Source organism: Equus quagga, chromosome 3 (assembly GCF_021613505.1).
Source record: "Equus quagga isolate Etosha38 chromosome 3, UCLA_HA_Equagga_1.0, whole genome shotgun sequence".
NCBI lineage: Eukaryota > Metazoa > Chordata > Mammalia > Perissodactyla > Equidae > Equus > Equus quagga.
Genome location: NC_060269.1, coordinates 4,905,822 through 4,927,836, shown reverse-complemented (window position 1 = coordinate 4,927,836; position 22,015 = coordinate 4,905,822). Strand labels below are relative to the sequence as shown.

General features: G+C 39.7%; 1 protein-coding gene across 2 annotated transcripts in view; it reads left to right on the top strand.

The window, feature by feature from the left end:
- Positions 1-22,015, top strand: part of CFI (complement factor I) — a 45,015-nt gene that overhangs the window by 6,848 nt on the left and 16,152 nt on the right. For both annotated transcript variants that reach the window (XM_046656909.1, XM_046656910.1), the window contains exons 3-10: positions 5,402-5,449; positions 10,633-10,912; positions 12,458-12,611; positions 15,896-16,068; positions 16,917-17,030; positions 17,171-17,281; positions 21,536-21,559; positions 21,727-21,747. In XM_046656909.1, coding sequence (XP_046512865.1) covers positions 5,402-5,449; positions 10,633-10,912; positions 12,458-12,611; positions 15,896-16,068; positions 16,917-17,030; positions 17,171-17,281; positions 21,536-21,559; positions 21,727-21,747 — 925 coding nt within the window. The remainder of the gene's footprint in view (positions 1-5,401; positions 5,450-10,632; positions 10,913-12,457; positions 12,612-15,895; positions 16,069-16,916; positions 17,031-17,170; positions 17,282-21,535; positions 21,560-21,726; positions 21,748-22,015) is intronic.

Sequence of the window (22,015 nt, the reverse complement as noted above, 5' to 3'; positions counted from 1 at the left end):
GGCTGGTGAGTGAAGTAGGTCCATGCCCAGGATCCAAACTCACAAACCCGGGCCACCAAAGCAGTGGAGTGTGTGGAACTTTAACCTTGGCCGCAGGGCCAGCCCCTTAATAATATACTCTTAAACAACCAATGGTCAAAGAAGAAATCACAAGAGAAATTAGAAAATACTTAAAGATGAACAAAAACAAAAATACAACATACCCAAACATATAGGATGTGGCAAAAGCAGTGCTCAGAGGGAAATTTATAGCAGTAAATGCCTACATTAAAGAAGAACAAAGATCTCAAATCAATAACCTACTTTTACACCTTAAAGAACTAGAAAAAGAAAAGCAAACTAAATCCAAAGCTAGGAGAAGGAAGGAAATAATAAAGACTACAATAGAGAGATAAAATAAAGAATAGTAAGAGAAAAGAAAGAATCAAGCCAAAAGTTGGTTCTTTGAAAAGATCAACCAAATTGACAAACCTGAGCTAGACTTACAAAGAAAAAAAAGAGAGAAGATGCAAATAAATAAAATCAAAAAGTGGAGACATTGCTACTGAGCTTACAGAAATCAAAAGAATGATAAGAGAATGCTATGAACAATTACATGCCAGCAAATTAGATAACTTAGATGAAAGGACAAATTCTTAGAAACATAAATTACCAAAACTGACTCAAGAAGAAATAGAAAATCTGAGCAGACATAAAACAAGAGATTGAATCAGTTTTAGAAATAACTTCCATCAAAGAAATGTCCAAACCAGATGACTTCACTGTTGAATTCTACCAAACATTTAAAGAATTAACACCAATCCTTCTCAAACTCTTCCAAAAAAATGAAAAGGAGGGAATACTTCCCAAGTCATTCTAAGAGGCCAATGTTACTCTGATATCAAAGTCAGACAAAGATATCACAAGAAGAGTTACAAAGTAGAGATAAAGGCTACCTTCCCTGCCCCTCCTACCCCCACATCAAAAATTCCCACAGATTTCTAGTATTCTTCATTCCTTTGTGTAGATCCAGATTTCCATCTAGGATAACTTTCCTTCTTCTTGAAGGACTTTCTTTCTTTTTCTTTTTGACATTTCTTGTAGTACAGATATGCTGGTGATTAATACTTCTTGTATGTCTAAAAAGGTGGTTATTTTGCCTTAAATTTTGAATGATATTTTTGCTGAGTATAAAATTATAGGTTGACAGAGGTTTTTCCAGGATTTTAAACATGTTGCTCCACTGTCTTCTCACCTGCGTTATTGATGATAACTCTGCTGTCACCCTTACCTTTGTTCCTTCACATATGTGTCTTTTTTTCTTTAGCCGTTTTGAGGATTTTTCTATCACTGGCATTTGAGAAATTTGAGTGCGGAGCTTCCTTCATGTGTCTTCTGCTTGAAGTTCATTCAGTTGTTTGGTCTGTGGATTTATAGTTTTCATCAAAGTTGGAAAAATTTCAGCCATTATTTCTTGAAATATATTTTTTGTTCCCATCTCACTCTCCTCTCCTTTGGGACTCCAATTACATGCATACTACACCACTTGAACTTGTCCCACAGCTCACTTAGACCCTGTGCTTTTTTAAAAATCCTGTTACTTCCATGTTTCATTCTGGGTGGTTTCTGTTGATAAATCTTTGGGTTTGCTAATCTTTTCTTCTGCAGGAAGACATTTTCCAGTCTGTGTGGTGAGAATAAGCACTATTCATGACCTCGTTTGAGTGTGGGCCCTATTACCTTGAGTTCTTTTGGGTGGTTCTTTCTCAGACGCCAGTAGTTTCTTCACACCCAGGTGCTGATAAATACACAGCTTAGCACTCAAAGGGGATCTGTTCTAGCTCCAAAGTTCTGTCTCTGTGCCACTCACTTCTTCCCAGTGCTTCATTCTGCGAGCTACTGCTGCCTTGATCTCCCCAGACTCCCAGCTCTGTCTCCTCAACTCAGGGATTCCCCTCTCTGCGCCACCATCTGGAAACTCTCTAGGCAATCAGATGGAACAACTGGAGGGCGATCCTCATTTGTTTCTCAATGGAACGCTACCCTTCATTGCCTGATGTCCAGTGTCCTGAAAATCATTGTTTTCTGTATGTTGTCCATTTCTTGATTGTTTTAGGCTGCAGGGTATATCTGGTATCTATTACTCTGTCTTGACTGGAAACAGAAGAATTCCCATTTAATTTAGATTAACTTTAATTTAAATAACCACATTTTATTAGTGGCTATTGTATTAGCACAGTTAACAGCTGCTGAGATTTTTTGAGGTTGAGTTTTTAAAATACAAATGTAAACTTCAAATGGGTACTTTTTTTTTTGCTTATCCTTTAATAGACATTGCATTATAGATGGAAGTTAATTCTGTGAACTCTCAGTTCAGCCCCAATACAGGCAGTCTCATATACATTATGCATTAGACTTGTTCAAACTCACTTCAGGTAAGTTTCTGTCATCAAACTCTGTGTTATTACATTTTCCTGAATTTAAATAGATTCAAAATAAGCAATGTTATCACAATGACTATAAGGAAGAAGAAACAAAAGTTGAGTTTTTCAGTTTTTTCATTCTAATGGCCATTTGGAATTTTTGTACAATATAAAACAGTAAAACAGTGCAGACTGAAAGGTGTAATATTTTTGTTTGTTAAGTACAAACAGTAGTTTATACAGGAAATAATTTACTGAATTTGAATAATATTTATAAAAGGAAATTTATTCTTTTTATGTATTTAATTGTTGTTAAACTAATATTATTATTCATTACTGCAACAGACCTCTATACAGGTATAATTTTTCCTTTTTCATTAAATACATCAGTGTAATTAAAAATATTTATGTATTGGTTTTTTCCTTACTTGTACTGTACTATGTATTTTACTTTTTTATTTTTTACAAGCATGATTTTATATATATATACATATATATGAATTTCAATAAAAGAAAATGTTTGCTGTTTACATTTTTCTGCATAATTTATTATTCATTTCTTTCACGATTTTTACTGGAGATAATTTTGTTGTATGGGAAGGTGTTTAAAAAGTATCTGCTCTGTGTGACAAATATACTAGGCTTGCCATTTGTCAATAAACAAACAACTTTTTGCAGCTCATATTCCAGACAAAGTGCTCATTTCTTTAACACATAGACTTCCTACAAAAACGAGGAAAAAAATCCAGTATATATCAGCAAAAGATATGGTTAGTATTAGGAGAAAGAAATAAAAATCTCTCTTAAAGTTTAAGCATATTGAAAGATATTCAACCTCACTTATTGGGGGAAAAATGCAAATAAAACTGCTCCGAAAACATTTTTACATATCAAATTGGCAAAGATAAAAAAGTTTAATAAGGTGTATGTTCTGTGGTCAAGAGTATGGAAAGTAGACACTGTTATATGTTGCTGATGGGAATGCAAATTAAAACAACCTCTATAGAGAGAAATTAGGCAATATCTTTCCACATTAAAGCTGCTCATTCCTTTGCTCCTGCAATTTCGCTCCCAATACAGACAGATGTACTTAGCATACATGGAAAATGATGTGTATTATATAAAGAGATTTGTTACAACGTTGTTCATGATAACAAAACATTGGAAACAATATAAATGCGCTTTGGGGTCTAGTTACAGGGGCACAGGTTGCAAATTGCCCTGGTGTTGGGGGGCAGTCAGAGAGTAAAATATGGGCTCACATATACAAAGCTGATCTCTGGAAAGATTCACAAAGAACTATTAAGTGGTTGACTATGGTGGGGGGGTGTGGGGCCTGGGTAGGCTGAATGGATAAGGGAAAGGAGGAAATATAATTTTTACAGGCACCTCTTTGAACCTGTTTTAACATTTTTGTTTCCTATTTTTAGAGAATCATTTAAAAATGAAATAAAAACAAAATTCCAGCCATCTTATATTTATTATTAAAAAAACAAGACCAAGAAACTAGGCCAATAATTTTTTTTTAATCTCTGAGGCAAAAATAATGGAATCGAGAGGCCAGCCCAGTGGTGTAATGGTTAAGTTAGTGCGCTCCGCTTTGGCAGCCTGGGGTTTGTGGGTTCAGATCCCAACCATGGACGTACACACTACTCATTAAGCCAGATTGTGGCAATGTCCCACATATAAAATAGAGGAAGATTGACACAGATGTTAGCTCAGGGCCAGTCTTCTCACCAGAAAAAAAATAATAATGGAATTGATCCCAAAACAAAATTCCCAGTTTTTTAAAGAGAACAAGGTACAAGAGCCCCTCTTACCTGCACACACCAGACAACTATTTTCCCACCATTTCCAACAGTAACATGCTGGCCCTGGGAAAAGAGAGATATTTATTTAAAAAATAAAAACAAACAACAAAGACAGAAATAACAAAAGTCTTTATCAAACTTTCTATGTGACTTGGAAAAATGCATCATTAGGGATTAATAGAGAAACATTCTCTATTTTTTTAAAAATCTGAATGGCTACTGGTTGAGGGGCTGGTTGTTGGGATGTTGGGGGCATAGCTTTATATTAGAAAAAGGTATGATACAAGATGGGCAGATGGAAGGAGAGGAAAAAATTGGAGAAAAAAAATTGCTAGTGAAAACTACGACAGGAAGGAACTGAGCCATAGCGTGTCTAAATGGAAAGGCTTCTGATATGGTTGTTAACTTTCAGGATATGAGTTATTTATTCACATCTAAAAGAGAGACAAAACTTCATATTGTTTACTCTTTTTGAAGCTTTTCCGTTTTTTTCTCAATGTTTTCCAGGAAAATCATGATTGTACCAGTTGGTTAATGCCATAATAATGCAATCACCACAAAATCTCGGTGGTGTACAACTTTACTTAGTGTATGAGTCTGCAGGTTGGCTGGGGATCAGCTGATCTAAGCTGGGATCTGCCGGAGCCGTTCTTCTCTGCCAACCTGGCCATGTTCCTATAGCTATAGCAGAGTAGCAAAGGGACAAACCCAGGTGTACAAGTACTTTCCAAGCATTTCTTATGTCACATCTGCTAACTTCCTGTTGACCAAAGCAAGTCACATGGCCAGGCCCAGAGTTTAGAGGTGGGGAAATGTACCCTGCCCCTATGAGAGGCACAGCAAAGGACTGGGATGAGGGGAGAGTAGAAGAATTGGGGCCATATGCAATCTACCACAGTCATCATCATGTTAGTGTTTGTACAGGATCTTAAATGTCTATGTGTGCTTTCCCACATATTTTTCATTTGATCCTCACGATAGCTTTGTGAGCATATTATTTTTCTTTTCCACCTTTTATAGAAGAGGAAACAGAATCAGAAAGGTAAAATCACTTACCCAAGATCACATAGCTAGTCATCAGTAGAAGGGGAACTTTCTATTTTTTTACAAAAAAGCAGTAAAAAGAGAAAGTGATGGACTTTTCCTGGCTTTGGTCGTAGTTAATCATTCTTTTTCCTTTATTTATAGATTGAAGGTGAAAAGCAAATGAGAGGAAACGTGCTGAAGAAACCACAGGTAAAGCTGTGTTGCTGTCTGCTGGGGTTGAAGAGGAGATTGTTTTCTTTCTTTGTTTTCTAATGACCAATCATTGCTCTAAAATGCTTCATTGTAGTCCTGCCTAGAACAAAAAGACAAAGTTCACATGAAAATAATTGCTATATCATTAAATATTATTATTTTTTTGGAGCATGCTCGGCTGCTTTGATTCTGTGACATCTCTACAGCACGTGTTCCCATGGTCACCATGACAGGGAAAGAGAATGCTGGGTCGTTGAGCACTGGCAGTTAAACGCCTCTACCTGAAACCAATATATGTTACTTCAGCTTGTATTTCATTGGCCAAAGCAAGTCCCCACCATGTCCAACCTCAAAAAGGAAATGCAGTCTTCCCATTTACCTTGAAGTAGAGTAAAATAAGATTTTAGTAAACAGTGTTAATGTTTACCACAAAGATAAACATTAAAAAGTACTTAGATCCACCACCCCATCTTATACCAGCAAGTCCACACATAATAGTTGTTATTTTAGTTTCTGTTATTTTATATTATTTATTTGTTTTCATTTCTGTTATTGTGGGAGGAAAGGAAGTGACAAAGTCAATATAATTTCAGGTGATGGTTTAAATAATTTTGATTATTAATCTTAATAGCATCTACAAATTTTGGAAAGATGGGCGTACATAAATGTATGAGGCATAGTCTATATTCTGTCTTCAGGCAAAGATTTATGTACAAATGCATTCACAAACCCCTTTAATAATGTCCTCAAAGGTCATCAGCCCACTGGTCTAGACACTGAGGATCCATAGACACATGTGACTTACCCAGTCCCGTTAGAGTTAAAGGCCTCTGTCATCATGTTTTACACAGTGGACAAAGAAACCTCCTCTTACTGTCCCCAGCTATTGCCTCACAATAATTTTCTCTCTCTCCTTTGATTAATGCCATTGTCAATAGCCACTGTATTGGTGTTAGCCATTACCATTAACCTGAAATTTTAAATGGTAATATTATGATAAGACTGGTTCCAATTTAGAATAAGAAATTGTAGGAATAGGAAACTGATATATCTAAGGCAGTCTTCTCCACTGCGTTCTAATTACCCCTCCTTCTATCCTCTCCTCAACTGTGTTTCAACAATTTTGCTCCCTCTCCATTAAAGCTTCAATCTTTCCCTTTCTGTTAGATTCCTGACCTTGGCCTAGAATTATGATAAAATCTCTTCTATCCCAGCAACAACAACAATCTCTCTTTACTCTTGGTCCCTTTGTGCTACTGTCTCATCTGTTTCTTTCTCATTCAAAGCCTAACATTTAATCTTTTCTCTACTGAAAGCATAATGACATTCCTTTTCATTTAATTGATTTTTTATCAAATTATTTCATGTATATAGTTTACAAAGGCAAATAATACCATAAGGCTCAAAACCATGGTGATTTTTAAATGTTTAATAATTTATTGGGCATAGATACTGAGCGGTCAGATAGGATCGATTATCCTTGCTTATAATGTGAAATACCCCACCACACCCCTCTGCACCCCTGATTCTCTCTGTCCAGAGACAACCACTTTCAAATCTTTGCTGTTTCTTCTGCTGTCTACATCAGATTTCTTAATAAAATGTTCATAAAACCGTTTCTTTTAGCCAATCCCCTGGTTTTTTAGCCACTCCCGTCTTCTTCAGTGGTACTAGGTGTCCCTATTCCTTGGCTTTTCTGGGGTTCTGTAGGGGGAATTTGCTTTATTCTGATGGCCTTCCCGCATTAGGCTTGGGATTCAGTTCTCTCTGGTCTGCTACATCCGTTAGTAGCAGCCCATCTGCTGTCCAGCTTCCAACATTTTGACAACCTCTCGAGTCTGTAGTCTTCTCCCCATTCTCTTTAGCCTTATTGGTCATGCCTTTGTTAAAAAATCCTTTTAATCTCATTTTATTGGGGCTCGGAGAGGAAGCAGAGATGTTTTTAAAGTCTCCCATGTCTAAGCACAAGACCAATCAAAGCAGTGAGCCTACACTCTGCTTCCGTTTCTTCACTTCCCATTCCGGCCTCTGCTCACCAAGGTCTGCTTTCTGCCTCTGACATTCAGCTAAAACCACTTCTTCAAAGGGTCCCAATGACTCCTGTTCATCAAATTCAGTGGGCTTTTTCAGGCTTCATCCTCTGAAGGCCTCTGCCGCATTAGACACGGGAGCAACACTGTGGCTGGGAAGCAAAGTCTCTTTTGCTTGTTCCACATCTTCAGCTCCTTCAATGTAAATTCTCCTCAATGTTCTCTCTCTGTTGGGTTTTTCCACCATTCATTCAATGAATACCCCCCTCCCTGCCCCCATGCCCCTGAATGAGGCTGAGCTGGGGGTCCGAGAAGCTTTCATCCGGAGCGAAGGCCAGAGTTTCAGTGATTACACAGGACATTGTAACTGCTGTTATATCACTGCTCCTGGGACTAAAGTCTTTTAATTTTTTTTGTTTTTGCTCTAAGAGTGACTGAAAAGTTCCGACATGTGCCCAAGTTTCTATCCAAAGATTAAAGAAAAATGAGACCTCAGAAAGGATTTAAAGGGATAAAGTTGGGAAAAAATCGAATTGTTTTCTATTTGCACCCATCTGGAGCATCAGTCTTTCAATAGAAGAGTGATGCATAAAAGGTGGCAGTCCTTGCCATCAGGGCACTTCCCTTCTTGTCGGGGAAGATCCAGGAGCTAAGTGATTACAAAAATGGCAGCTCTAATAAGCGCTGCAGAAGAGGTACGTGGAACCATGAAAAGCATGCAACTGGTAGACTTCGTTCTAGATCAGTGTGTTAAAAGCCAGTGTAGTGAGTGACCAGTTTGTCAAATTTTCTTGTCTCTATGGCTATTTAATGAAGTTCACTGAAAAGCATATTGGATAGAATGACTTTCACAGCTTTTGCAAATTTTTGCATGGTTATAATTGACTGGATTATTCTGCACTTAAAAAGATTGTTCACTTTGTTTCTGCTCCCACTTGCTCTTACTGCACTGGAGGGCACTGAAGAAGAGAAGGGGCTCTCATTGCTCCCTCCTCATTGCTCCATCCTCATCGCTCCCATCCTCCAGACGATCGACTAGGGGACACAGAGAGAACACTGGCTTTCTGCAAATGACTTTTGACCCAATTGGCCTGTTCCCAGCCCTCATCATATTTCATCTGGATTCTTGTATGTCTAATTGGCCTGTCTGATCTGATCTCCAGAAAGATCTTCCTTAAATGCAAATTTGCTTCCCTGCTTAAAGTCCCTCAGTGGCTCCCGCAGGACCTGCTCCCTTCTCCACCGCCCCCCCGCCTCCACACACACTCTATTTTCCAGCCTCCAACACGCTGGTCTCTTTCTCAGTCCTGCCTGGGGTGCCTACCCACCAGCCCCTCTGCCAGCTGACGACTCCTCAGCACCCTCAGAACCCAGCCCAGACATCAGCTCTTCCTGGAGATCTTCCCAAGCCTTCTGTCAGGCGAGGGCCCAGAACACTGTTCCACAGGCATCCCTGGCCCACATCTGTCAGGGAAATGTCAGTCAGGCTCACCTGTCTCTCCTCGGGTCGGTGTCCTCCCTAGGATGGGACTTTTAGTCCTCTGGTCTTCATCTCAGGCCATCCCCCGACACAGAATGGTGCTTACTATCTCGTTTATTGAATTAATTGATAACTGAGCTAATGGTCTGTCTTCCAAGCTTCAGACACACGTTCCCTTTCCTACAAAATACCTACAGGTACACGTCCTTCAGGCACCTCAGACTCAATAGGTCACAAACCAAATTCATAATGCTCTACCTTAACTTAATATCTATTTTTTTAACTTTTTATTAAGATTATGATAGTTTACAACCTTGTGAAATTTCACTTGTACATTATTGTCAGTCATGTTTTAGGTGCACCACTTCACCCTTTGTGCCCTCCCCCTATGTCCCCCTTTCTCCTGGTAACCACCGATCAGTTCTCTTTGTCTGTATGTTTAACTTCCACCTATGAGTGGAGTCATACAGAGTTCGTCTTTCTCTATCTGGCTTATTTCACTTAACATAATAACCTGAAGTTCCATCCATGTTGTTGTGAATGGGACAATTTTATCCTTTTTTATGGCTGAGTAGTATTCCATTGTGTATATATACCATATCTTCTTTATCCAATCATCAGTTGATGGGTTAATATCTATTTTGATTAATGGCATTATACACCCTTATAATCACTCCAGCTCAAAACCTAGGACTCACCCCCGACCCCTCTATGGATTAAATCGTCCAATCCTATGGCTTTTGTCTGCTCGAGGGTCTTTCCAAATGATTCTCATGCTCCGTTCCTGCTGCCTCTTCCTTCCCAATTTCCTGACCAGTGAGCACACCATTTGAAGTACTCACAACCTCGTGTGCCCATCTGTTGAGACTGCTCACAAATCCCTAAGTGCATTCTTCATCATCCCTCCTGGGTTTTGCCAGCACTTGTCCTCCCTCACCTTGCTCAAATGCTACATGAGGCCCTTAACCTCCCCCTGGAAGGACTTCCTCCCTCCCAGTCGCATTCTCCAGGGGTGGTGTGGCATTTGTGCCACTGTTCTGTCGCTTACCACAGTCTGTCCTGCACCCCAGTTATTATGCGTGTTTCTATTTATTGCCTAGATATCAAGCCCCAAAAGACAGAGCCCGTGTCAAGGTCATCTTAGCAGGACTTTGCACACAGTAGGAGTTTAACAAATGGTTTTGCATTTATTTATAGAAATAATCCATTTCATTCTTCAGTCCATTCCACGAGACTATATTTAGCAGCAAATGTGTTACTCCTTAACATGACTGATGAGATTCATTGGTTTCTTCAAAGGCAGAATTTTATGTTGGCTTTAGGATAATAAAGCTCCCATTGATTTCATGCCTAGTATCTGCCAACCGTTATGTGCGTATTATTTCTGATCCCTGAATAACCTTGCAAAATAGAAGATATTACCCCTATTTTGCTGATGAGGAAACCCACGTGTCACAAGGGTAAGTAGCTTGCCCAAGGCCATTTGGCTGTAAGTGCCCACGCTGGGATTAGAAGCCAGGTTTGTCTCATACTAAAAACCACTAGACCATAGCACCCTGTTCTGTACTGTGGGGTACGCGAGTCTGTTTTGTTTCTTGCCTTCACTTACTCATCTTCAAAAACAAGGTTTTAGTTTTTTGATAAATTAAGGTTTGTCTTGTGTTTTATAGACCTATTGGACACCAGGCGCATCTCAGGAAGATCTCCTGGAGGAAAAGTGCTTAACTGAAAAACACACACATCTTTCCTGCAATAAAGTCTTCTGCCAACCATGGCAGAAATGCATCCAAGGGAGCTGCACCTGTAAACTCCCTTATCAGTGCCCAAAGAATGGTACCACCGTGTGTTCAACTAACGGGAGAAGCTACCCGACTTACTGTCAGCAAAAGAGTGTTGAATGTCTTCATCCAGGGGCAAAGTTTTTAAATAATGGAATATGCACAGCCGAAGGTAGGGAGAGGCCAGCTTATTCTATGGTATAAGAAGGAAATTGTCTACCATACTTTCTATTAGAAAATACTTTTCCTATGAAATGTTATGATGACAACTCAAAATTCTTCTCTATATCCTCAATAGTAATGGGGGGATAAATAAAGAAATTAAGGGTCACCAGAATCTAGCCAGTCCTTGAGTCCGGAGCACAAGGCCCTGAGGCCAGTCCTCCCCCTCAGTGCCCATGCCATTCTCTGCTGCCCATTCCTTCAGAATTATCCCCACGCTCACTTCCACTTAGCTGAAGGCATTATTCCCAGAGTCATTGAGTTGAGTTCAAAACCCAGGGAAAAAGTCTTTACATGAGATTGGTACTGAAATGACGCCTTTCTCTGGACCTCTGGCCCCAATAGTTTCTTCCAGCATCCATCCCATCAGCCCCTACCCCTCTCCCGAGCCCCGACCCCATTGCAACTCCCTGGTCCAAGGTGAGCTCAGGCCACTGCTCACCTAGGACATACCCCTAGCAAACTTGGCACATCCGATCAGAGAGCTCGTCTACGGTCGTCCAGGTGCCTAAGGTAGTGAGGAGGCCGGGACCCTACTCTGTGGATTCATGGACTGCTTAAGATTAGCGACCTCCCTGTCAGCCGGATTTAGTTGCAAGCCCCTCCAAGCCCCAACTCAGTTATCAACAAGCTATGTGGCCTCTCTGGGCCCCAGTTTCCACATCTGTAAAATGTGGATAATAGTAGTTCCCAACTCGTAAGACTCTTGCGAAAATGAAATAAAATGGTGTATGTAAAATGTATGAAGCTTTTCCTACAGTGTTCGGTGCATGGAAAGTGCTCATGAAATTTTAGGGTTCACAGCACACCTCAGGCTTGTTGTCGTCTGATATCAGTTATCACAGACACTTCATGAATTTACAGAGGAACACTTAGAACATTCTTTTTAAAGGCACCATCACACACACCAGCACACAGTAGTCTAAATATTTTTGTGATGCTGAGTTATGATGTGGAGGTATCGTGAACAAGTATTGTGAACTATTTGAGCTCAGCTCTGTTACCCGCTGGAGAGAGGGGAAATAATATGCAGATTATTTGTTCAGTGTCAGACATTTGTTCTCTTAAATAACGAGAATGCAGAACCCTCTCCTCCATTTCCATTATTTGTTGGGCTTACTTTTAAGAGCATGGACTTTGGAGGGAGGTCAATGCAGCAGGTTCAGATTCCTGGTGTCACCACTTGAGCAAGTAACTTAACGTCGTGTCTAAAGATGGAGTAATTGAGGCTCCTCGTGTGTGAAAACGAGGATGAATATTGGCCGTGATCTCGACGGGGTTAATGTGGGATTTTAAGATATTCTACATACTGGACAGCACAGCCCCTGAGACGTAATAAGCCCTCATAAAACAACTGCTTAGCATTATTTGTTAGAATCTCTCTGGCATTCAAAGTTAATTTGAAATTATGTATTTTATTATTTTAAAGGCTTTTAATCAAGAGGAGAAAAAGTGAATGCCTAAGTATTGCTCATTCTTTTGGTTTTTAATTTAGGGAAATTTGATGTTTCCTTGAAGTATGGAAATACAGATTCAGAGGGATTTGTTGAGGTAAAACTTGTGAACCAGGAGAAGAAAATGTTTGTATGTAAAAGGAACTGGAGCATGACACAGGCCAACGTGGCCTGCCTGGACCTCGGATTTCAACTGTGAGTGCTTCTGGCGGCAGGTTTTCCCAGGGTCCATTTTATCGTTCCAACTGTTTGTTTTTTGATTGCCTAATCTTTCGGTGCCTCAACTTCCTCATACGTAACCTGCAAATATTAACTTCCTGCCTCATAGCGCCAGCCTGAGGATTAGATGCGTTCACGCTTGACTACCACTCAGAGGGCTGCTGAGCACAGGGCCCGCATGGCTGTTAACCATCCAGACGCAAGTCCTCGGCTGATGTGGAGTCCCACACCCCTGACCGTCTCTCGTCTCATCCTGAGTGATGTCACTTCTTCATACCTCATGCTCTCCACTTACGCCTTCTCTCTTTTTCTGTTGATCAACCTTGCAAAGATTTGTCTATTTGATTAGGGTGTTTTTATTTTTATATTTATGTAATTATCTCTTCTTTATTTTCTACTTCATTACATTTTGCTGTTATCTTTGGCTCTCTCCTTTTCTCTATTGTATTTTTTACAATTCCTTGAGTTAAATGCTTAACTCATCAATTTTCAGTTTTTATCATTTTCTACTCCAAGCATTTAAGGTACAAATTTCCCTCCGGGTAATTGCTTCGTCTGCATGCCATAAGCCTCCATAAGCAGTATTTTATTTGTCGTTCAGTTCAAAACAGTTCCTAATTTTCAACATAATTTCTTTTTCAACCCATATGTAATTTAGAAGTTTCTTTTTTAAGTTTCCTAATGAATATATTAGTTTGCTTTTGGTTAACTTTTTGTTATAGATTTCCTGTTTAATTGTATTGTGGTCAGATAATGTCTCTCTATGATGGCAATTGTTTAAATATTTGTTGAGACCTGCTTTGTGCTGAGTGTATTTTAAATGCTTCATGTGCAGAATTCTATGTAATAAATATGTTATCCATTAGAATAAGCAAGCCTGTTAACTGGCTTGTTCAAATCTTTTCCCATTTATTTACTTATGAGCTTTCTGTGTCTTTATCTTTTATGTGTGTCCCTTATAAACATGCATATTAGATTTTTTTTTTAAATCCAATATGACAATAACTATCTGAGGAGTTTAGTCCACTTATATTATTGTGATTATTTACACTGCTGAATTTATTTTTCCTATCTTATTTTGGGCTTGTTATTCACCTTACTTTTTCTGTGCTCTTGTTTCTTCCTTTTCTAACTTCTATTAGGTTATTAAAGTTGTTGTTGTTTTTCTTAATCTTCCCCCTTTTCCTCCTCTACTTGGTTTGGAAATTATATACATTCTATTTCTATGCCTTTAGTGGTTACCTGTACATTTATACCATGAATCCTTGTCTTCGGAACTCCTTGAACTCTTCTGGAACATACAAAGAATGTCACTACCCTACCAAGTTTCCAGTATTTAGTTCCACCTTATTTTTGTACAACCCTGAAGTTAATTGCTATCATTATAAAATAAGCGCTTATTATTACTGTTGTTCAGTCAGTGCTTTCTCAGATCTACTTCATGTTTACCAACTTCTTGGTTTGTTGTTGCTTCTTCTTTTTTTTTTTTTTTTTTTGCTGAGGAAGATTTGCCCTGAGCTAACATCCATGCCAACCTTCCTCTATTTTTCAGTATGTGGGCTGCCAGCACAGCCTGGCTGCTACCAGAGCAGTGTAGGTCCGTGCACAGGAGCCGAACCCCAGCTGCTGAAGTGGAGCACACTGAACTTAACCACTAGGCCACCAGGGCTGACCCTTCCCCCCCTTTTTTTTTTCCTGAGGAAGAGTCCCCCTAAGCTAACATCTGTGCCAATCTTCCTCTATTTTTTCATATGAGGGCCACCTGCACAACATGGCCACCAATGAGTGATGTAGGTGTGCACCCGGGAACCAAAGAGGAGTGTACTGAACTTAACCACTAAACCACTAGGCCATGGGGCAGCCCCTATTGTTGCTTCTTACATCTCACTCCTTCCTTCTGGATTCAATTTCCTTCTTCCTAAACCATATCTGCTAGCAGTTCATTAGTGAGAATCTCTTATCTTTAAATTGACCCACAGAGTATTTCTGATTTTTGATCGTTTATGACCTACAACCTATGATTAAACTGAGGGGTGAGCTCTCCCAGTCTTTGAACTTTCCGTCTTTTGCTCTTTTCATATTTTGCATAAGCTCAGGGACAGACTTCTCTGATTTCAGCCAGTGGGTATTTCCCTTACTTCCTTAAGAGCTCACTGAGGGCATTTATTGTCTTTACCTAGTACTCTAGATAGTTTCAGGGTGAAGACTTTTCAGATTGTTCACCTGTCACATTACCCCAAATGGCTCTCATTTGTTCTTATATTTTGATGATGTTTTGCACAGTTTCATGACTGCTATATTCTCACTCTGGATCTGAAATAATTAAAAATACCTTCCTTGTTCCCTTTAATTGTTCTCTTTTTGCCTTTCATTCTACTTTATCTTATGTTTATATTGCCGTTACCACCTAATTTTTGTTTACATTTGGCTGATGTGTCCTTGCTCAACTTTTTATTTTTAACTCATTTTCTTCACTTACTTCTAAAGAGAAGCAGGGTGCAATTGAGTGGGCTGGAAGGTAGTTCACTGTAACTCATCATCTCTAGAGTATTGGGTCCTTGAAGTAGACTTTTACCTGCACAAATTCTGAATGAATGGAGAAGTCCAAGCAATGGCATACAGATGCCAAGATATCACCTTAACACTGTCAAGGCTGAATTGAGGATGTGGCTTACTGTAAAAGCAAATGGACCTGCCAGAATGAAACTAACTTAACCTTGTAAATCCTACACAGCAACAGGGCCAGCCAGTTAAGCCTCACAGCACAGGACGAGTGGAGGGGCCCCAAAAGGAAAAGATGGAAGAGCTGGGCTGCTTGCCTGGTTTATATTTCCAAAATTCCCTCATCAAATTAATCCACTCATTTTCCTGGAGAGAAGAGGAATTAAGAGATGGAGAGAGGCCAAGAATGACACATCTCAGGTTGGAAGGAAATATCAAGAGTGTGGAAAAAGAAATACTCCTCCTTAACAAGAAACAGAGGAGAGGAAACCAGTATTTGCTGAGTGCTTGCCGTGTTTTGAACTTTGGCTAGTCAGTTTAAATTGATTGTTTTAGTTAATCTTTACAAAGCTTGGTGAGACAGTTATGTGCCCTTTTACAGGAGAAGCGATTGAGGCTCCGAGAATTTAAGCATCTTGCACAATCTATCACTCCTAAGTAGAAACTAGGAGGGCCTTAGTCTATTAGCTCCCACAGCAAGGTTTTAAATGCCGAGGATTAATAATTCCACCCTAATATTTCATTTATTCTATTTGCAGAGGAGCTCATAGTACTCAAGGAAAATTTCCGTTTCCTGAAGAAAATTCCACTGAATGTCTGCTTGTGCGTTGTCGAGGATTAGAGACCAGTTTGGCTGAATGTACTATTATTAAGAGAACAATTAACAGTGCCTGGGGCTTAGCTGCTGTTGTGTGTTACACCCAGAACACAGGTTGGTAGCGTTCTTGCCTGATATGTTCCCTTCTTTCAGTGCTGTCTACTTCACACCAAGTCTGTAGGAAACAAACTAATAATGGCTACCCAATTGCCAGTCACAGAGGCCCAATCATGTTTTGGTTTTACAGGCTAAATTGGTGCTTTTCCCCTTCTTGCTATTCAGATAGTGCTTCTATCCGGGTTCCTATGTGGGAAGCAAAGTTGCTTGACTCTCCTTTGCTTCCTTGAACGTCTGGATTAAAGTTAATACAGCAAACACAAGGCAGTCAGACATCAGAGGAAACCTCACGGCACCTTTGAGAGGTCCAACATATGCATTCCTTTAAAATGTTTAAGTGACCACATCCAGGCCTCAGTTTCCAGGCAGTCACTGCCACTTTTCTCCTCCACCCTGACATTGGAATATTTTAGCCATATATGTGGTGTTGAAGGCCAAAGCCGCCTTCAGTGCTAAAAAAAAGGGTGCCATCAAAATGTAAATGGCACTGCCCACGCAAGTCTTGGGGCGAGTGGAGAGCCGTGTGGCAGCCTGAGAGGGAGGCTGACGCGGTGTCTGCCCATCAGCAAGGGCTCCTGGCTCCTGAGGCCCCCTGTCCCAGTGAGCACAGACCTCCACAAGAGATGCTGGCTTTCAGAGATACTGAAAGGGCCTCCACAAGGCAGTGTTGGCATTTATTTTCCTTATGAACCACATATACTATGTCGATGTTACCAATATATTTTATTATCACTTTTTATTTGATTCTTGACTTGATCTTAATGTCCCCATTCTTGCAAAAATGTGAGAAAGGTGTCACCCACACTCCATAACTAAATTTCACAAAGATAATTACTACTTTACAGTTTTGCCAGAAAATGAGTCCTTTCAGTGTGTGAATGGCAAACACATTCCTCGAAAGAACGCCTGCAATGGTGTTAATGACTGTGGAGACCAGAGTGACGAGCTGTGCTGTAAAGGTAGGGACGTCAGCCCTTACATCCCCCAAAAGCGTTCTTCAGACGAGAAAAGTAGAAACAGCTTTACCACTGAATTTGAGATTCCCTCTCCTTCCACTGTAAGAGTGAGAACAGCCCCTCTCCTGTTCATGTCTGCGCAGGGTGCCGAGGGAGAAGTTTCTTTTGTAAGTCGGGAGTTTGTATTCCAAACCAGCACAAGTGCGACGGGGAGGTGGACTGCATCACCGGAGAAGATGAAATCGGTTGTGAAGGTAATTTAAATTTTGTGGGCCCATTTTTCATTATTCAATTTGGGAATTCTGAAACTTTCTTTTCGTTAAATTGTAATCTTAAGTGACCCTAGGAGGGTGCCGCAGTAGCAAGACTCCTGAGGGGGCATTTGAAGAACTACGAATGTGCTTCTCTCATATTTTCATTTATTAAATATTTACTCGCTGTTTCAGAACTTTTTACTAGAAAAGTCCCCACATAACAAAAACAGACATCCTATTAGAATGAACCCATAGGTACCCAGCTCCCAACAATTATCAATATCTTGCTTAGCTTGTTTGTTTATTTTAAAGCAAGTTTCAGGTATCATGTCACTTCACCTATATACATCTCTAATGATAAAAACACTACATAGATACAACCATCCTCTCATTAGTGCACCTAAAAATAATAATAATTCCATAACACTGTTTAATAACAGCCCATGTTCAAATTTTCCCAACTGCCTCGGAAATGTATTTTTAGAATTAACATGTTCGAATCAGAATCCAAAGAATCTAACATTGTGTTTGGTTATTAAGTTTTCGAAGTCTCTTTTATTCCTAAGGAGTTATCCACCCCCAGTTTTTTTTCATGCCATTGATTTTTTTAGAGAAATGAGGTTATTTGCCTACAGGATGTTCCTTCTTCTGGATTTATAGAGACTTGATTAGATTTGAAGTTCAATATTTTAGGCAAGAATTCTAGATGGGTGGTGCTGTGTTCTTCCCATTACATATAACATCTTGAAGTCTGGTTGTCCCACTTCTGGAGATGCTAAGGTTGATCACTGGATCAGCTTGATGCCTCCTTTAAAAACATCCCGCCGAAACCTTCACCTTAATGGTTTTTAACAGTCTTTTTGATTGTTGCCTAGATCCACCTCGTGGATAGAAACTGTAAAATGTTCATTTCTGATTCAACATTCCTTCCACATTTATTAACTGGAATTCTATATAGAAGAACTTTCTTTCATCAACTATTCTGTTTTCATGACATGCACTTCATAGTAGAAAGGCAGAATAGTTTTTCATTCTTTCCCTTTATGTACTAAGTTTCAGAGCAGTGAGTTGATGCTCTTTGCCTTTTGGTGCTAATTGGAAAACATCCAATGGTAAAAATGTTTACTAGCTACCTGCTTTGTGCCACACAGACTGACTTCTTGCTCCTATCGGCACTTTCTGGAGGAAAAATCTCTCTAAGTTATTATATTCATTCATTTACTCAACGAATGTGTTTAAGTTCCTACTATGTGTGTTGGGCCCTGCTCTAGGTGCTGAGCTTCAAATAGTGGATAATTTTTCAAAAATCCCTGCCCCTTCATAGGTCTTACATTCTAATGTGTGAAGAGAGACGATAAACATGAGAAATAAGTCAAATATATAGTAAAATAATATGTACTAAGAAGAAAAATAAAGCAAGGAAGAAAGATATAAAATGTTTAGGGGTAAGTTCTGAAATTTTAGGTAAGGTGTCCTGGGAAGGCTCACTCACTGAGGTTACCTTCAGGTAAAGATCTAAAGGCACTGATGGAGCCAGCCACGCAGATGTCTGCAGAAGAGTGTTCTGGGCAGAGGCCACAACCAGTACAGTGTTCCTAAGATGGGAACATCCCAGTACGTTTGAGGAACAAATAGCAAGGAAGCTGGTGTGGCAGTTGTTACAGGTGGGTGTCGTGAGACATCAAAGGACAAGCAGTAGGAGAGGTTGGAGAGGTGGTTGGGGTGGGGAGCTCAGGGCAGATCAAGAAAGGCCTGTTAGTGATTATTCAGGCTGCTGAGTGCAGAACAGGCTACACAAGGAGAGGAGAAGAAGGGGACCAGTCAGGAAGCTACTGCACAACCCAGGTGGGAAATGATAGTGACTAGGATAAGTTGGTAGGAATGGAAAGGATGAGAAGCAGTCAGTTCTGGATATATTTTGAACTACAGCTAAAGAGACTTGCTGACAGATTGGATGGGAGTGTGAGAACAAATGAGCAGTCAAGGATGACTTCAGGGATTTTGGCCTGAGAGCTGAAAGGATGGCGCTGCTTTCAACAAAGATGTGGAAGGCTGCAAGAGGCGTGGGTGTACTTACGTCGCCTCATTGATGGAAGTCTCCAGCGGCGTGGTGGTCAACGTTTACCAGCTGGCTTGGGAGAGGGAGGGGGATCCCTGACGCGCAGCTTTCACTAACTTCTGTCATATAAATACTCCCATCATGGGTGATTTCAAGCCGCTAACAGGATGTCACAGAACACAAGCTGGGAACTGGCACAACAGTCTATCATGTGGTGGCAGAGTCCATGTCAGGAGACCGCCAAGTTACAATTAACTGTTTATCATCGTTTTCTACTTGTCTTACCTTCCCGTCCCAACAGTAAATACCTTGAAAACAGAATCTACCTAATTATTTTCATATTCCAATGTCCTAGGTAAAGTGCCTTACACATAAGCATTAAATAAATGTTGAAGACATTATGGATAAATGAATTGATGTTAATTATATTTTGGCATTTCTTGGTATGCCAAGTATTTGACTTTACTAAAATTTTGTTTAATTTCCCATTGATATCAGTTCTCAAATTAAAAAACACACTTTTTGGATTTCAACTCATATCATTTCTTTTGAAGGGCGTGGAAGCAGTTGAGCAAAATACTTTTATGTTCATTAAATGTGGTTAAATCCTTATTAAAGAGAGGAGAGAAAGAAATTTCAAAAAGTTTTTCAGGTAGAAGGACAGTAACCCACAATTTTCGCCGGTGATGCTCCACAGCTTTCATCCACCCAGTGTTATTGAGGTGTAATTGACATACAGCGCTGTATAAGTTGAAGGTGTGTGGCATAATGACTTGGCACACATATACTGTGAAATGATTACCACAATAAGTTTGGTTAACATCCATCACCCGTATCGTTTCAAGAGGAAAGTTCTTCTTTTCCTTCTGATAAGCACTTCTAGGATTTACTCTCTTAGCACCTCTCAACTCTCCCATACAGCAGAGTTGGCTGTTGTCACCATGCTGTCCATCACATCCCCAGGACAGATTTACCTTGTAACCGGAAGTTTGTACCTTTTGACTGCCGTCACCCAATTCCCCGCCCCCAAACCCTGCCTCTGATAACCACAAACCTGATCTCCTTTTCTATGAGTTTGGTTTTTCAGATTCCACATAAACGCGAGATCATGCAGGCTGTGTCTTCCTCTGAAGCTCTGTGGTTTGATTTCGCTTCTTCAGTATAATAATATTTGGAGGTTTCTTCTCCTTCTCCTCCTCTTCCTGCCCCTCTGTCTCCCTCCCCTCCTTCTCCTCCTGACTCAAACTCTAAACTTTAAGATCAAAGAGCACAATTTGCTAGTTTACCAGGGAAAAAAAAAATCCTATTGCTAGGAAGAAACTACCACATAAAGCTTACTTTTCTTATTGATTTCTTGAATCCATATCAAAAATGCATTTAGTCAGTTGTCGTCGTTACCTCACTTTACCCTTTTCAGCATAGCTCTGCCTTTCATATTTCAGTAACTGTGCTGATATTTCCCTCTCTAAGAAAGAGCCAGTGAGAGCAGAGATGTAAAATAAATACATTAATAGATTCACTGGTCTCTCCTTTCAGTGTACAGAGCAGTCACTAAACCAATGTCTTGATTTCATTTATCATTTATAAGCCCATCTTTTATCAGTCTAAGTTAAAAAGTTGTAAATTTTGTATAACTATATAGTAAGTGTGCTGTTGGGTAGGTGTTCAAATTTGTCTAAAATATGAATCTCTTTTTAAAACTCAAGTTAAAATGATTTCTTTGCTGTGGTGAAATTGATGTGTGTTTAAATGTGAGATGAAACCTTTGTTATGCAGTATTAAAAAGCAAAGTAAAGGGCTGGCCCATGGCATAGTGGTTAAGTTCGCACACTCCACTCCGGTGACCTGGGTTCGCAGGTTCAGCTCCTGGGTGCAGATCTACACATCGCTCATCAGGCACACTGTGACGGCATCCTACATATAAAATAGAGGAAGATGGGCACAGACGTTAGCTCAGCGACAATCCTCCTGCAGCAAAAAGAGGAAGACTGGCAACAGATGCTAGCTCAAGGCCAATCTTTTTCATACTAAATAAATAAATAAATAAAGACAGACAGCTTACTGTGGCTCCCTTTTATCTTTTTGTAAGCCTTAACAAGTTGTTACACTATTTATGAAATATAAATGATTTCTGTCTATTTTATTCAAGTGAAAATTATCTCTTTGCTACAGTGAGTTTTTTGCTTTGTTTTCAGGAACTGAACATCTTGGAATGAAAGGTAAATCTTTTTATAATAGGAAATTTATACCACAGAAGCGAAAGCAAGAATAAGGTGTTATACTTCTTATGATATATGTTCAGTATATTGACATACGGTATGCATTTTTCTCACATAAAAATTATCTTTTGCTGTGGTAAATTTTGGGTTTCTTTTGTTTTTTTCAGACTTTTTACGTACGGCTAAAGGTAAAAATTTTATTAAATTCTTGGGATATTGCAGAGTTGGCACAAAACAAAGGTACTGCTCTCTTCTTATACTTTAGTGTAACTATTTTTCCACATACTGTTTTTTATGGAGGTCACATTGGTTTATAACATTAAGTTTCAGGTGTACATCATTATATTTCAACTTCTGTATAGACTGCAACATGTTCACCACCAATAGTCTGGTTTCCATCCATCACCATACACATGTGCCCCTTAACCCTTTCCCCCCACCCCCAATCCACTTCCC